Source organism: Mercenaria mercenaria, chromosome 5 (genome assembly GCF_021730395.1).
Source record: "Mercenaria mercenaria strain notata chromosome 5, MADL_Memer_1, whole genome shotgun sequence".
In the NCBI taxonomy this organism is placed as follows: domain Eukaryota; kingdom Metazoa; phylum Mollusca; class Bivalvia; order Venerida; family Veneridae; genus Mercenaria; species Mercenaria mercenaria.
The window spans coordinates 20,344,467-20,359,861 of NC_069365.1; the positions used below are offsets into that span (position 1 = coordinate 20,344,467).

A 15,395-nucleotide genomic window follows, 5' to 3' on the forward strand; every position below is an offset into this window, starting at 1 on the left:
ACATCCTTTATTTTCACATAGATATTGAGGATTTATCTAATGAGCACATGTATTGAAAACACAATTTCAATACCGACTGTGTATTGTAATAATGCTAAACTATCTCAGCCGTGACGTGTCCCTTTATTTAAAACACGGTTGTGATGTAATCCTTTGTTAGTTCTGTCCATTATATAGGTTATTGTACCGACACCGTTCTATACACACGATTATTTTACTATACCTGTCCATTATTAACCTGTAACTGTCCATTCTTAAAATAATGGATACTTTAAGAATGGACAGGTACAAGTTAATAATGGACAGGTATAGTAACAAACTTGTACGTTGAGAGGTGAGTACATTAACGTAAGAAATTTGAAAGTTTCGAAAAATAAGCGGCAACGTTTTACAGAACTTGTAACTGCAATCAAAGCCTTGAGATGTCTGGTGGTTGCGGGTTTTGCTATAGTTATTTTCATTTTAAATGCCAATCTATAAATATACATGTATAAGAAACAAATACTAATGTGCCTCATATCTAAGATAAACTCTGCCTGACTTTACATGAACAGCTGGAAGTCAGTGATGTAACCATGGGCTGGAATACCTAATCATTGACAGATCTTATATAATCTAAATGGCCAGTGTGAATGGATAGAGGATGAATAAGAACTGCTTGATCATTGATAATTCATCCGCGTTGTTCATGAATGGGACTACTTTGTGTAGCACATGAACAAATTCCTTTGGATGTGATTTGGAATCAAATAAAGATACTACATGATTGTCAGAATACACTTAACTTTGGTAGCGGGATAAACCCGCAACCAATAAAAAAAACCTGAAGAGGAACGTATGACTTTAACCCAAATCTCCCCACAAATTATTAGTCAAATGAAAATCAAACAATGTGCCAAATAATTACAGAATGTTAGTTTAAATCTTCAACCGTTAGAAAGTAATAAAGTCCTCTTTGTGTACTCTTAAATTGCAATAGAAAAGTATCGCAGATATACACCTGGTATGGCATTTTCAGTCAAAAATAGATGAAAATAGGCAACGTAATGTAAAAACAAGAGCTGTCGGAGGACAGCAACGCTCGACTATTCAACAGCCTTGTCAATTGAATGAATATTGAAGTCGAAAAGGGGGCATAATTTTGTAAAATTGCAAACAGGGTTATTGAACCTGTACAATGCATATCAGTTCATGACAATGGACAAATGTGCAAGTTTCAATCCATTCCCATTAGTGGGTACTGAGATACCAGCTTGCATACAAAAATTTAACCAACGACTGCTTAGTCGAAAAAATGGCATACTTTTGTAAAAATGCAAAGTAGAGTTATGGAACATGAGCACTGCATGTCAGATCATCACAATGAACAAGTGTGTGACGTTTCAATCCATTTCCAGTAGTAGGTACTGAAATACCAGCTTACATATAAAACCTTAATAAAAAAATACACAAAATAGAGTTAGGGAATCTGTGCAGTGTAAGTCAATTTATCACAGTGAATAAGTGTGTGAAGTTTCAATCCATTCCCACAAGTGGTTACTGAGATACCAGCTTACATACAAAAAACTTAACCAAATCGAGACGCCGACGCGGACATCGACGCATGGATGAAATAAAAAAGTGGAAAACCACAGGTCGCCTAACACGACATAAACGAAAATGTTGCAGGCTCGTTTTGATTGAGCCTGTTCATGGACGGTAGTGGAAGTGCAAGCTACCGTCCACGCCCTGTAGCCCCGGGTTAGGCAGAACTCAATATTTACACATGTTTTAAGTATCAGAATGTAATTTAGAGTGTCAGAATAATTTGTATATTTAATATACTGATAACGTAACACATAAGCACAGGTAGTGCTTGACTCCCTTTTCATGTTGCCATTGTTATAATTTTTGTTGAATTGCTGTTATTAATAGAATTTTGGGTAATTTATGGTTGATTTGGGTTCATTATATGGATAGCTGGGTCCCAGCTTCGCACATTATGTCATATACAAAAGTTAAAGGGAACCAGATATTTGATAGAGCAAGTACTCGTTGTAAAACGTTATATTTAAATTTAGACCAATCAGAAACAAGTTCTAAAAATAGCACGTCTGCTGGGGTATAAATAGGTAGATGGATGACAGGGAGCTCATTCGGTATCCAGCGGACGAAGAAGACACATCGAGGATTCAACTAATAATTTATCCCTGTTGAGAAGGAGACTATTGCAGTTACCCTGTCAGGGCGGATAAATTATCAAAAAGAAGACTTTGGAAGTTCTTAGACTAAAGAAGAGTAGCAGAATTTCGATAAGGTTTCGAGCTATAGGTAGCGAGGTCAGAGCTATTTATAGATTGTCGTATCGTATCTGTCAACAGCCAAATATGTACATGCAAAAAGTATTGATAAATTCATTTTACTGCAGGAAATATTCTTTTTTGTGGTTTCAATTAATAAAAAACTATCTTAACTTCAATACTGATCCCAATTTGTTAACTGGAATGCCTTTGAAAGAATAAAAACCTGAGGTAAATTGCAAGCTTCGATTGCTTTTTTGCCGTAGTGGCATCCCGAACTGGTCTAATTTTAGACAAGGTCGATTGCTTGAACTTGTCAAATCTCAGCCAATACACAATCAAATACGATGAAATTTGGCCAAACAGAGGCTAAGGGGTTCTTTAAGGGTAACATATGTTTTATTTGCGGAAAAAATACGGCATTTTGATAAAATACATCTTCGAAGTTGGTGCTTTTTCAGAGCGTTGTACCATGGTAATTACTCATTGCTTCAGAATGATTCAAGTAGAATATTAAAAAACAATGTTCTACCTTCAATTCCAGTGCATATCAATGACGGTATAATGCGCCCCAAACCGTCCCATTTCTCCTTAAAGAACCCCACATTCTGCAGGTACGCGCGAAAAATTTGTCTCCCAGACAGAGTTGTCGTTCTTGACGCACCTGCGAAACCGCGACAGCGGCAAAATCCAAGGAATCCAAAGTTACTTTACTTTCGTTTCCGTTTTCGGATCGCCGTGTTGTTTGCAACGCATTTTTTCGTCAAAACAACTGCTTTATTGCTATACTTGGTAAGAATATTGTATTGCATTTACCTCTTAGATATTGTGGCACAATATTTTGTGCGAAAATGACCCCTTCATGGGCGAGGCTGGTCTAGAGTGATGACCAGCGGTGAGGACAGAAAACCGCTGCCCCAGCTGCACTGCCAGGCTGCCTGGAATTTTCAGTTTCTTTATAAATCATGAGCCTGGTCAGGTCAGAAACATTGAGACATAACAATGACAATACGCCATCCCCACTCACAATTTCTCAGTCAGAGCTGATGAGGTTACCAGGCTCTGCACATAAATTTTATACAATAAAAATAAAGCCCTATTTCAGTATTTGAAAAGTCTTGGTTTTTATTCTCTTCCAATCCAGGGATGTAGACAGGGCAATGTGGAAGATAGAGTGTCTTGCCTAGGGACGTTTTGGCGTGGCATTTGGTTGGGTTCAAACTCACAACCTCTCGGTCGCTACTGTGCTTAGTGCTATTCGAGTTCTGACATTTTTGCTGTGGATGAAGGATCATTCTTTGACAGCTATATCAAAAATGTTTTAAATTAAATCAACTTTTCATGTCCACGTTTTTATTAAGCACAGGCAAAGAAGTAGACTTTGTGTATGGACCTTCGGCATGGGATCTTAGATCTATTATATATATTTAAGGCCTTGATGATGTCTGGTAGTGAAGAAGATGTGATAATAGACAGTCAACAGGATCTCTTTGTGTCACCGGAAAAGTCAGCACACTCTAAGACGGAACTTTCAAGTTCAGTACCATTCAGCCAGAAATCCACTCAGCCACCATCACCGATAATCATCAGTTCTGAGAGCGAGAGTGATACTGAGGACTATCCGGTACATTATTAAAATGCATCTACAATTAATATTAGTATAAGGCATATCTCATAACTTGATAAGTTTATTATAATTTTTTTATGGTGCAACATGTAATAAGTATATACTGCTAACTGTCAAGACCTCTGTTGTGGTATTTTTAATGATTTTCTTACCTGCTTTTGTTGCAGTTTAGAATCGATATGTACCAATTCAGCTATGTTTGATCATTAGTATTCTGACCTTTAAGTACAGTCACTGTTGTGACATGAATAATTTAACGTCACATTCTTTGCACAGACTAAAACAGTCATATTTTTTCAAGCTCCAGAATTGTGTGTTACCATGAAATGTTTTATTATTGTTTAGCACAGTCCTGTCTTTAAGAAGAGGAGAGCTGCTACAGGTGTCAACCGGGGTGTTTACAGTGACGAGACAGTCAACCAGGGTGTTAACAGTTACAGTGACAGTGACGAGGCAGTCAACCAGAGTGTTAACAGTTACAGTGACAGTGACGAGGCAGTAGATTATCCAAACAAACTGGTAAGCAAATGGTAATTGATTGGACTCTTGAATGATTTTAATCTCCTTATATATGAACTTATGTATTCAAGTCATTAGATAGTGGTTTGTGTGCTTTATTAGATTAGTTTGCTTATAAAATGTAACCATCTTAAAGCCTTTCTGAAATACCTGCTTATTTCATGCTGAAAAAATCAGGTGTAATTGCCTGTTCTTGTTTTAAATTCTGTTTGGATGTTGCAGACGTGATTTTACATTAAATATGAATGTATTTAGCATGAAATAAATTGGTGAACTAGATGTAACTTGTAGCTCTATCCTAACATCTTAACAACTTAGGCATGCTGCATGAATTACCTTGACTAGCACATGTATACTTTAAAAAAGAAAAAGTTTGAATAAACATTTTTTTTTTCATTAGCTCAACAGATATTTTTGTTTAGTATATAAAATTTTATCTTAATAAATTTCTTTTGTGACAGTCGAAATACTTAAGTCATGACATGAGAAAACCAACATTATGGTCTTTGCCTCCGGTTTGCCTATATCAGTTATGCAACCATTATTGTTTGATCTGGGACTAGATTTTTAACCCTTACAATGCTGGAACCGAACGAACAGCCTTTGCAAACAGCTTGGAACCAGACCAGACGGTGTCTGGTCAGGTTCCAAGCTGTTTGCTACTCTGACAATATTTCTTCCAATTTTTTAGCAAAATGGATAACTTTACAAACTAAGCAGACGACAATTTTCCCAGCATGCCAAGGGTTAACAGTATAGACCCTGATACTGCCAGTTGCTGATTGGGGCCTAGGCTGCAGGCAAAGTCCATGGTAATAGGTGTTTCATGAAGCAGCTTATTTCATAATCATGTTGCAACCTGATGTTTGTAGACGCTTGCTTATTTATTTCCCAGAATTCGGGGAATGGAGCATTAAGTATTCACCAATAGTGGCAGCTCCAGCTTTGTTATATATTCACTGTTTTTTTTTGCTCTGCTATCTATATTGTAGGTATGCAAAGAAATTCAAACTGACCTGTGCACCCTACTAACCCCAGAAACTAAACTGTTCAGTAAATTAATACACGATGATGAACTGCATGAAGTTACTTCATTTATAACTGAAAATACACTTGCATTTGATGACACTCCGGTCTATGTTGACCATTTAGTACAAACAAATGAAAGTGGTAATCTCTTAGCAGACTCTTCTACTGATTTCTTCAAGAATATGACTTTAAAAATTTGACTGAAATTAGGATTTTCACTGAACCTGTACTGTCTGAGAAAGTTTACACAAACACTGAGTCTCATTATTCTGAGACATACACTCAGACAATTCTTCAAAATGAGTTCAATACTGCAAAGTGATTGTTATTACCAAGATAAAAAATGTGGGACTGGAAGAATGTAGTAAGTGGTTAATGGGAAATGCTACATCAGATAATCCTAATGTTTCGAAGAACTTTAAGTCTTATATGTCATTGTGTCGGCGATTATTCGACAAACATAAGCGTTTGATCAAACATAAAACACGTGATAATACTTATGATAACTTTATGACTACTGTAGTTTCATATCCGAAAGCATTAGATGTGCCATATAAACAGTCAACGGAAAAGTCAGAAAACTTGATATTTCTGAAAAACAAAACTGAATGTTTGGCCGAAGTAAGCTTTAAACTGGCTAAAGAAAATTCTGATTTAAAAAGTGAAATTTCACATATTCATCAAGCACGTCATGTAAAACTTTCTACAGTAGGAAATATGAAGAGACTGAAAGATGGTATGAAAAGATTGAAAGACCGCGAGAAACAATTGTTAAAAACTAATCGAATGCTTCAGTCGCGACTGTCAGTAAAAAGTACAGAGCTGAAAAGATTGCGTTCTAAACTTAGTTATAATGAAAGATCTATAGTTTATATAAAAGCAATCAGATTAAAGCCAAATCTGCTGAGGTTGAAACCCTTAAAAGTGAAATTGAGCAAAAAGAACTTCAGATTAGTATGCAACAGTTACATGCACATAAATTGGAAGGACAAGTAAATGATGCTATACAAGAAAATGATTGGCTACGAGAAATAGCTGACATGAATATTAAAACGTTTGATGAAGAATCACAAAGATACACTAGTGAGTTGCAGCAGTGTGTGTTTGAACTTTTAAGTTACAATGTGTCATTTAGTACAGTGTCACCAGTTATTGAAAGTGTTCTTTCACTTGCCAAACGAAAACCTAACAAGCTTCCTAGTAAGTCAACGATTAATAATATGAATGTTCAGCGTTTGGCTTTGTCACAAAAACATATAGCGGATCAGCTAACATCAGAAACTAATTTATGCTTGCTAAGTGACGAAACTAATAAATTCGGAACAAAGTACGAAGGTATGCATGTTACTGATAGTAGTGGTAATTACTGGGTTTGGGGATTAGAGAAATGACTACAAAGGCAGGTAAAGATGTACTTAAATGTCTGTTGAATATTTTAGGGGATATTGACTCTGCAGGTAATGTATCTGAAAATCCTGTCTCCAAAACTATATTGAAAAACATTGCATCAACCATGTCGGATCGGGCAAGTACCCAGATGAAGTTCAATGAACTTTTAGAAGATTTTAGGACTGAGGTATTTAAAGAGGAGCTGGGAGAGCAATGGAATGTTATGAGTGAAGATGAACAGATGTCAATCAGTCATCTGTGCAATTTCTTTTGTTCGTTGCACGCACTAGTACATATGGCGGATATCTGTTCAAAAACCCTTATTGAAGTTGACAACGCTGCTTTTGATGAAGCTCCAATGCTGGACAAGTCTTTCAAAAAGGCTAATGAGAGTGGATCCGTAAGACTGGTACGCACATGTTGTAAAGCATTCGCAAAGGGTGCAGATGAGAAAAACGGACAATTCCAGCAATTCTCTACATATGCTCGAGAACTTTTGAAAGAAAATGGACTCAAGAGCCTACCTCTAGAACGATTTCGAGGCAACAGATTCAATATACTGTTCAGAAATGCCGGGGCTGTGTTTTTCTTAAAAGAAGAGATCAAAAACTTTCTAGATCTGGACAGCTCTAACAGACTGTTAGCTGCAGTTAAGCATGACATTAACACTCATGAATATCTTGCCGGTTGCAAAGCACTGGGGCTGATCAGCGAGTTGATCACAATACCACTGTGGGGAATGATTGAAAATGAAAGTGTTCACATAACAGAATCTGGGGCAATGTACCAAGAGGTAGTTCACTATCTTGAGAATGCTGTAGAGAACCTTGATGACTTTGTCAAAGGCAGAACCAAACTGAGCTTTTGTAATAGAGCTAACTTTGACCAGTCCCCTGTGTTCAGATCATTGATTGCTGACTGGGGGCATGATGCAATGGTGTTCATTTGTCTTCAAGCTTTGTTGCCTGCATTATGCCAACTATGCAAGAGATTATTTAAAGACTACCTTCCAGGTGGATTGTGGCATGACAGCACAGAAAGCACCAAATATCAGACAACTGGAGTGCCAAAGCACAATAAATTTAGTGAATCCATCTTTGGCCACATGGACAGGCTTATCAGAGAAAAGCCCAACACATCCAGATTGCTATAGAAGCTAATATAATGTTTATCCATAACAAAACAATGCGCTGGATAAAAAGCAAGTCAGACAAAGAACGAGACAAGCTCCTTTCTGAAGCAAGAAGAGATGTACGCTCACTGAGAGAAGCATCAAAGATACCGGGGGGCAAATAGAGATGGAAAGGCGACAGATACTGCAAGAAAAGTTGGAAAAGACACAAAGATTAGAGCAGTCTAAAGTTGAAAAGAAAGAAAAGTTGACAGATGATATCCAAATCTGGGGATTGTGGCAATCAGAAGAGGAGGTAGATTCAGCATTGAAAAGAATAAACAAAAAAACTGATAAAGTAACAGCTTTGAAATGCCAGCTGAGATTCAGAGAAAAAGTGTTAAGACAAAAGGCTGATGATAAGACAGTGTACAAAGTCAGCAAACGAGAAGGGAATAAATCCAAACCACTGACAATTGAAGAATTAGCCGCTAATGTTAAAACTCTGGTAAGAAACGTTTTCAACAACACTGGGGTTGGTTCGGAAGACGATGAACAGCCTGCACTGATTGTAGGACGAAAGGTCAGACACGCATTTCAGGAAAATGATGTACTTAGCTGGTACACGGGACAAGTTGTTTCACAAGTAATTCAGTACAATAAATTTTCAGCTTAATTTACTGACTTGAAAATAGTTCTTTCAGCTTGTTGGATTTGATATTCTTACTTACTCTGTCATGTTTTTTGCACTTAGAAGCTAAAAATGTAGTTGCATGAACTAAACTAATACTTAACAAATATTAACATTTACTCAGGGTAAGCTGGTCATGTTTATATGATGATCTAAGTTAAAATTAATCAACACTTTTATTGCTTTAAGTATTAGTAATAAAATCTGTAAAAGGATCACAAAATTTCAATTGTGTAAGCTTGAAAAAATTACTGAAGGTCTTCATCTGATGGTGTCGATGTTTCAAGGTTACCTATGGTGTTTCCCCTTTTACCTGGTAGTTCTAATTATATTTAAGACAGCTAGTAATGCATTATTTTTTAAGCTGTACAAACATTTGCCTTAATGACTGTTCAACTTTACAGGTCCCAGGGTTTCCAGACTGGTACAATATCAAATACTCCGGAGACAGGGCCATCTACACATACGAGCTGATGTTGGAATACAAACGAGGGGACTTAAAATTGATTGTCTGACATTTTTCTGTTTGTAAGGTATTTTAGAATAATAACATATGTATTAAATATACAGAATTGTGTCATTTTGTCACCCCTTGAAAGAAGTTGGTGTATATTGCTTTGTACATGTCAGTTGGTTGGTCCTTAGTCTAGTCCAGCAGTGTTCAGCCTTGCAGATGACCCCTATTGATTTTGAGGTCAGAAGGTGAAAGGTCAAGGTTGCAATGACCTTAATCACAAGAAGTTTATCAAACCAATAAAACCAATAAATAGGGAAGACTTTGGTCTGCTGTCCTTATAATTGTTTGGTAGGTTGGTATTATAAATAGATTGCATCTATATATAATAAGGTCAGAGGTCAAGGTCACAAGGTCAAAAGTGGAATGTCCTATAAGTTTTAAACATCAAACAAACATCTCTTATTGTACTTTGTCATTTACTGAGTGGTTTTGACTTAAATTTCTAGTTTATTTACGGTATCATTTGTGTATATTAGAAAAGTGTTAAGTTGCTGCAATATTTTGACAGACATTTTCTAGAAATTCCAAATTTTCAAAAATCATGTAAAAAATCACAATATCCTCTAAATCTAAAAAGAAATGCATTTTTGAACTCAGCAAAGCATACCCTTTAAGAATATATATAGGTTTTATGTAAAAAGAAAAAAATCTGAAATAGCTCTGACCTCGCTACTATAGGGCCAGCGCATAGGAGTTTTACCTTAAAGGTAATTGAATGCTATACACGATAGCATATATAGGCTGAGCATCGGGAAGCTGAGACAGAGACCCAGAGTTTGGTAATCTACTGAGATAGTAGGAGAGTTCCAGCTTATAGACGGTTCAGCATTATTGGCGAAGTACAGCCAAGGCATCGGGGATAAAACCTATATGGTAGTTGAATGCTACCTATGATAGCATATAGGCGCTGAGCATCCAGGAGTCAGGGCAATCTTATAGAGTTTGAGAGGACAGAGGCCGAGCATCTGTGCGATAGGACTCGTATGTTGTTGATTCAAAGACATTGTCTGACGGGAACTTCAACAAAAAGACCAGTCAAGTATAGAGTCTCAAGCCTATAGGAATTTGAGCTAATCATTTTTAATTGAAGATTGAAAGTTTGAAACATTTAGTGATTTGCCTGATCCCTGAAATTGTCTAGCTCATGATAGAAATCATTTACGAATCATTGGTACACGAATCATTTAGGCAAGGTAGCAAGAGGAAAATTCTATATATGAGATATTTGGTCTCACCAGCTCTACGTTTTAACAAAGGACATTCTGCATTCGTTTGTCAGCTAGTCTAAGACATAGTCACCTTAGCGATTGGACCCAAACCATTGTTCAAGATAGTAAAGGCGTAGGCACTTCCCTGGGTCATATAACCAGTATCCTGACAATTTGGGGGCTCGTCCGGGATCTATATCTAAGGAGGTACAGAGACTAGTGGTTTTAACGTTCTGTTGGTGTACCAGTAGGCGTTGTGACTAAAGGTAGCCTGAGCTTATAGTTGAGTTTTATAGATAGTTCCAGCGTAAAGCTTCAAGATGAACTACGATAAATGGGTTGAGATGGGCGAACGTATGGGTCTCTCAGGGTCAGAGCTCATAGAGTTTGTGGATAGGAAAGAGAAAGAGTATACTGAACGTGAGGAGAAAATGCTGAGACGAGATGAAGAAAGGCGGCGTCATGATGATGAACAACGTAGGTTTGAGGCTCAAGAAGCTAAGGAGAAACGACTGTTCGAGCTTGAACAGGCTGTGAAGAAAAGATTATTTGAGATTGAACGCTTGAAAGAAGGACGTGCTTTGAAAGAGGAAGAACGAGTTATGAAAGAACAGGAGTTGGAAATCTTAAAAATAAAAGCTGACGCCGGAGCTTTAGGAGCTGAGAAGGGTGCTGAGCACTTGAGTAGTAAAACATTGCGGCCAAGGCTACCAAAGTTCGAGGAAAGTAAAGATGATTATGGATGCATACCTAAAACGATTTGAACGGTTTGCAAAAAGCCAGGGATGGAAAGAAGAGACATGGACTGTGATCCCTGCATTGAAAAAAGCAGTGCTGAAACGTTATCAGTTGACAGAGGAAGGTTTTAGATTAAAGTTTAGAGAATGCAAGCCAGAGCGTGGTGAAACTGTTTTTCAGTTTATGGCAAGGCTGGACAGGTATTTCAGTCGATGGACAGAAATGGCAGAAGTTGACAATACGTTTGAAATGCTGAAAGACCTCGTGATCAGAGAACAGTTCATCCAAACTTGTTCCAAGGACCTTGCTTTATTCTTAAAGGAATGAGTTGCAAAGTCGAGAGCTGAGATTACACTGTTGGAAGAACAATATATTGAAGCTCATGGTGGCTCTATCACATCTAACCGGTTGAATAGAAGTAATTTGCCTTGCAGCAAAGAACCACAGCCTTCGACCGAGGTTCAGCCAGTGTCCCAGCCTACATAAAGAGAAAAGCCAGCTTTTAAGAAGCCCATATGTTTCATATGTAATGAGGAAGGTCATATAGCACGAGAATGCAGAGACCTATCCAAGAGGAAAGTAAGCGGTGCAGATTTAGCTAGTAGGGGATCCTATGAGGAAAGACACAGAAATAGGCATGCAATGCAAGAGTCTACACCCACAGACTGGAGAAAGGAGGGCCAAGCGCAGAAAGACAGACAGTCGGATGACAGAAAAGTTGCAGCAATATCATTAGATGACGAACGTTTAAAAGACTGCATAGAAGATGGACGACTAATGTTAGCACATGGAAAATCCATTTCGGTTATAGCAAGCACCTGTACCATTGATTCAACAAACGGTGAAAGGAACTTGATATTGAAGAAAGGATATATAGGTGATAAAGAAGTTCGAGGTGCGAGCTGGCGGCTGTCAGGAAGGATCACGTATCAGAGAATCAAATATTGGATAAGACGTATCTTATGGTTGCGATTGATGGACGTTCAAGGACAGTTCCTGCAGCAAAGATACAAATTGATACACCATATTTTACAGGTGAAATTGAGGCAATGGTTGTGCCAAATATGATATGCGATTTGATAATCGGTAATATAAAGGGAGTTTCAGATAAGCCAGACATAAACTGGAAAATCCGAGATGAAAGACAGTCTTCATCCGGCGAAGATATTGCTGCAACTGGGATGACGGAAACCCAGCATGCAATAAATATAGGTATTACAGAACCCTCTGAGGTTTGCGAAGTCAAAGAGCAAACGTTTAATGTTGAGCAAATGAAAATTGCTCAGAAAGATGATGAGACGTTACAGAAACTTTGGACTTATGCTAAAGATAAGGCGAAACTGAAAACAAAAAGAGGTTTCGAAGTGAGGAAAAACGTATTATATATGATCCTCGAGGAGAAGAAGAGCAGAGTTGTTAAACAGATAGTAGTCCCAACACAGTTCAGGAGAAGTCATCGGACCGTTTCGCTGTATTTTTTTTTCAGATATAAAACGTGCTACTTTGGTGATTTACTACTTTCGAAAAATAAATTCTCATAGAAATCATAGAAAAATACAAAGACACATTAAAACACAAAAGCACTAGCGCTCGTCCAATGAATGAAAAAATATTTGCTGGGAAAAAAGGTGAATTTATTTCAAGGTAAGACTACAAGCATTCGTATGTTTGCTCATAGTCTTATTGTTTTCATTATTCTTAAATGTTCCACCTTTCATGTACAAAACACGTGCAATATGCACTTGTAATTAGGAATGCATTTGTAAATTTAAATCAATAGTACAGGTACTCAAATTGCACTTGCAAATGCGTAAATTTCAAAATCCACACGTCATTGAAAGGAGACGTATATATACAGACGTGCGTATCCATATATATATATATATATATATATATATATATATATATATATATATGTGTGTGTGTGTGTGTGTGTGTGTGTGTGTGTGTGTGTGTGTGTGTTCACCTACATATTTGTGCGTTACATGTACTTATAATTAATTACATGCACTTATATATCTATGCTTGCACGTATATTTTGAAACGTGTACAAACGTAGCTAAAATTGAAAAGTTGAATCTGTTACATTTTAAGCTCGAGTTTCGAATAAAAAATAGAGCTTTTGCACTCTCTCCAGCGTCGGTGTCGGCGTCGCCGTTGGTTTAAGTTTTTTTATATAAAGTAAAACATCTGTAATACTAGCTTTACTGAGACGAAATCTATCCAAAATCCAAATCGTCGTACATAACGAAAGGGTTTGCTCAGTCCCGTATCATTCCCTCCCTCCTCAACATTTCTGCTTTAACTTCATACTGGAAATTTAAATCCATGTCTTAATATTCCGCCTCAATCTTTTCTTAAACCACCTATGCCCCAGGTTTAAAACAACAATAGAAAGATAAGCCATTGCTGACACCGCTCAAAGTAGAAAAATCCAATTGAAGGTTTAACTTTTGTCGAGCCCCGTTATTCACGTGCTGACTAAATCGTTGTAAATAAGTCAGAGCTTAAGTCATTACTTAATAGTTGAAAAACTGGCCAAAACTATCCATTATGTGAAAGAATGGACAATCTCGGCGCGTTACGTCCACATAATGGACAGTTTTCGGCTTTTCTCCTTTACATAATGATAGCTGATATTTTCACATTTTGGACAACAACTTTCAATCGACTGAAGGGGGGGCATAACTTGATTCATAGCTAGGTTACAAGTGAGGTAGTGAAAAAGATGAGAAGCATAACTCTGCCTTACCTCATTATATTTTTTCGCCACTTTTTCCCTGAACTGTTCTTTTTTTGAAAAGTTAGGACTATACCATTGATTTATTGAAGAGAACTGAATGACAAGTCTTTTGGCCGGTTGCAAGACAACTATAATCTAAAGTTAAGTGAGAGCTATTGTGATCCGCCGATCAAACGGGTTGCATGAAACGCCTTCGTAGGTAACCGTTACAATTCTTGGCCAAGATAAGGCTGGGTTGCACGACAAAATTTTCATGGTAATGATTTCTGAGTGGACACTTCTTGTACAAACTTGGTTGTTTGTAGGTTTATCGCCGAGTCAAAGCATATTTCATTTATGTACATGGTTTGTTTTCAATTGTACATTAGGTAAATTAAAATATGTCTGTGTTTGATTACCTGGATATGTTTGAGGAACTTGATAGAATTCAAATATAAATATATAATAATAATGATGTTACTTACTATCTCCTTCAAGTCCTCCTCCTTTTGAAACAGTATCTTCGCATTGTTGCATTTGCTTTCTATGATCTTATTTTTCTCTACAAGCTCTATTAAAACTTCTTTCTCGTAAGGAGAAAATAACACGCCCTTTTGCGTGGGCATCTTCAATTTGATAATGCTATACCGTGTATACACATACACCCACTATACATGTAAATGCTTAAATAAACATGATTCGCCGATCATCCTTTACACAGCTGAGTAAGACTTGAAATTTTCATGCGCAACCCATTTGACTCCGGGATAATCTCGAGGTTATAGGTAGATAACTCAAACCCGCCGCTCAACGTTGATCCACCAGTTATCGGACGATCTGTCCAGCAACCGGCCATTTATGTCGCATTGAATGTAAAGAGAGCATTTGAAAGCATAAACAGCGTTATGTTTTCTTTCATTCCATTCAGACAAACATAAATAATTTACCATCTAACTCAAGTAACCTTTGTATTGTATAATAAACAACAAACAATAAATAGGAGTAGTCAACGGGCAAACTAATTTATTTCAATTTTGTAATATATTAATCACTCATACACGATGGTATTGGGTGGGATATATATATATATATATATATATATATATATATATATATCTACAGACTGTGGTAATTGTGTCCATGCACTTATACAATTGAATTATCCTGAAAAAAATGATACAAAATGTATCAGAAATCTGTCCCAGTATACCATCCTAACACACTAAACACATTCACATTGATGGCTTCAGTATCCAAAAAAAACACTGATTGTGTGGTTGTGTCCATGCACTTAACATTAGCCGAAGAATAGAATTAAATTAAATGTCTCAGAAATCATCCGCTCTTATCCAATAGAAACATAAATCCTTTCGCAACTTCTAGCGACAAAAAAAATCGTTTATCTACAAAAGAGAAAGCAAAATATAATATATGTATACATAGAATCTTTTAAAATGCTATCATTACTTTCATTGAACAAATTCTGAGATCTCATACTTAGGCAAAATATGAAGCAAACAATGGATTAAAGGTGACAGGTAATCCGTATGTGACATAGACAGATC

General features: G+C 36.9%; 1 protein-coding gene across 1 annotated transcript; it reads left to right on the forward strand.

The window, feature by feature from the left end:
- The first annotated feature begins 3,418 nt into the window (after positions 1 to 3,418).
- LOC123526868 (uncharacterized) lies at positions 3,419 to 9,271 on the forward strand. The gene is made up of 3 exons (XM_053544827.1): positions 3,419 to 3,903; positions 4,252 to 4,425; positions 9,050 to 9,271. Exons 1-3 carry the CDS (start codon positions 3,667 to 3,669, stop codon positions 9,158 to 9,160), a joined length of 522 nt encoding a protein of 173 aa, XP_053400802.1. The 5' UTR covers positions 3,419 to 3,666; the 3' UTR covers positions 9,161 to 9,271.
- The last annotated feature ends 6,124 nt before the right edge of the window (positions 9,272 to 15,395 follow it).